Source organism: Vigna unguiculata, chromosome 3, assembly GCF_004118075.2.
Source record: "Vigna unguiculata cultivar IT97K-499-35 chromosome 3, ASM411807v1, whole genome shotgun sequence".
In the NCBI taxonomy this organism is placed as follows: domain Eukaryota; kingdom Viridiplantae; phylum Streptophyta; class Magnoliopsida; order Fabales; family Fabaceae; genus Vigna; species Vigna unguiculata.
The window spans coordinates 33,260,425-33,263,081 of NC_040281.1; the positions used below are offsets into that span (position 1 = coordinate 33,260,425).

Consider the following 2,657-nt stretch of genomic DNA (forward strand, 5'->3'; position numbering starts at 1 on the left):
TTTAGGGTTTTTTTTATTAAGAACATACATTGGGGATTCTACGAAATTGGGGTTTCCTATTTGAAGGGAAATGGAGATTGAAGACTCATACAAGAGTCACAATACCAACTTGCGAAAAACTCGAAATCAACACCAGCCACCAACCATTATTAAACAACAAAACAAAACTCAACCATGAATCTTCTTCTTTAAAGACCCCCTTTTTCGCTTTCTCCAAACCAGCCAAGCTTTATTCAACTACGACCTAAAAAAACTAAATATTAAAAACAAAATACCTAGAAGGAGCAATTCACAGTAAAACAAGAGAATGTCAGCTTTGATATTAACGACTTTGGGAGCTACATTCTTCCCCAAGTTCTTAAGGGTTGAAGGGGATCGAGAGAAAACAAGGGTGGAAGAAATAGAGTGATTGATGGCTCGCGTGAAGCACCGATCTCTACCTCGTATTGGCAAGACGACTAATTTTGCTCTCATGGTGATGTGATGGTCAAGGATTGCAAGAAACCTTTGGAGTAAAACCCTAAAAAAAAGAAAAAGAAAAAGATGATTCTAAAATATTATTTGTGAGTTTCATTTGCCTAGTCACTCTTTAAGAAGACATATTCGTGTCTACTCACTGTTCCATTAACGTCATTTAATCCAAATTAACAAAAAAGACATGATTGATAATTGATACTTATAAAAATACAAGACTAAATTAATATTTTAGAACGAAAATAGAACAAAAACATAATTTAACCTTAATTTTAAGATAATTGTTTTCTTTTTTTATAATTATTTTAACTTTTTTATTATTTTGTTATTTAATATTCATATAATTATAGTTTTTTATATTTAATATTGGAGAAAAAAAATCATTTTCTATATTTAATATTTGATAACATTTTTTTATAATTTTTATATTTTATAAAAGACCATATATATAATTCACATTTAAAATAATATAAAAATGAATCCGATCAGTGATAGGTGATAAACTGTGAATAAAACAAAAAAAAATCATATCTTAACATAAAAATGACAATGAGCACAAATTTTTATTTGGAGACCAGATACTCAAACACACACCCCATACTGTCTCCTTTCTTTTTTTTTCACGATAGTTTTTTCTTTTTTCCTAATAGATTGTATACAAAAGATAAAATTTGATCCTGTGGAACTTTATGAACAAAAATAGATTCATACAGGGTCTAAGAGAAAACCTCATCCCCACTCGCATCCATTACAGAGAGATTTCATAACAAACAAATTTCACTTCAACATCAGACCCATAGCTCAAACAACCTGCGAGATTTTCCCATCATCATGGAAGGGCAAGCTAACATAGTCCTTTCCAAATTCCTCTGCAATCTCAACGTTATTTGCCTTGCAGTATATGTACAAGACTGTAGTAACAGCAATCTGAGAAAGCATAAGCATAGCCTGGAAATAAGAACCAAACAGAATCACCACCCAATTCAACACCGCAGCAACCCAACTTTCTGTAGATCCATGATAACCCCTCGTCACAAAAAGGTAGTTCCACGTAAAGATGAAGGCGAAGAATCCATAGAAGAAGATACAAGATAGGGCCACTCCTTTCATTCCCTTGATCAACCTCGCACTTCTTCTCAGGGGCTCCATACCCCAACATGATTCCATCACCACGATAACACTCGCCAGGGTCCAGTTAACTTCCAAATACGTCTGCACCACTATCAAAGGAAGAATAATTAAGAATCCTATGGTGAAAGGGGACAAGTGTGGAAGAAATGTTAGGTGGAGAAGCATCAAGAGAAGACAGTAGAGAAAAGTGATGAAGAAGAAGATGAGTTGGGAAACGATGGTGGTGGCGAGAAGGGGTAGGAAGGAAGTGGAAATGGACTTTATGGTGGATGGGAGGTCCACGGGTTGGTCATGGGAGAAGTGGAAAACGCTATAGGTGATGGTGATGACTCCACAGTTGGAGAAGAGCAAAAGGAAAAGAGAATAGAGGAAAAAGGTGGGGTTGAGGGTTTGTGATGGATGAAGGGTGGGAGAGTTGTTGTTGGTGAAGAAGTAGTGGAAAAGGTTAGAGATGGTGGGAGAGAGGAGGAGGAAGAGGGAGAGGGGGAAGAGGAAGATGAGAGAGAGAATGTGGAAGTGACGAGGGTGTGCTTTGATGATGACCTTAGCTTCAGAAATGAAGTCCCCAAGGCGTTTCTTGGGGGCCATATCGGAAGGGGAGAAGAACAGGGAAGTGAAGTTGCAAGGATTGCTTTGATCCTCTTTGTTTCCAAATATATACTACCTTTTATTTTAATAGTTATATTATTTATTATTGACTTGTAAACGCGTTTTAGTGTTGATTTTTCTTCTGGTATGTTCGTGGAAGAAAGTATCCGTGTATAAGAAACGACTTTTTGAAACCATAAAAAAGAAGCTTGAAAAGTCTATAAAAAAAATTAATGAAGAAATACTTTAGGTTTTGCGTAAATTTTCCGTAAGAAAAATAGACTGGTTTACTATTTTATTTAAATATTTTATCTACAACTTTGTTTCTTTTCAAATTTAGATTTTTCATTAAAAAACAATCTACACTTTTAATTGAACTGTTAAATTTTATAAATTTGTTTCTTTTCTTGTTTTATATTTTAATCAATTAAATTATTTCTTGATGTATGAATATTTTAAATTCA

At 34.2% G+C, this 2,657-nt stretch overlaps 1 protein-coding gene across 1 annotated transcript; it reads right to left on the bottom strand.

The window, feature by feature from the left end:
* Positions 1-984: 984 nt before the first annotated feature.
* Positions 985-2,238, bottom strand: LOC114176281. Its single transcript, XM_028061263.1, has one exon. It carries the CDS (start codon positions 2,191-2,193, stop codon positions 1,276-1,278), a length of 918 nt encoding a protein of 305 aa, XP_027917064.1. The 5' UTR covers positions 2,194-2,238; the 3' UTR covers positions 985-1,275.
* Between the last annotated feature and the right edge of the window lie 419 nt (positions 2,239-2,657).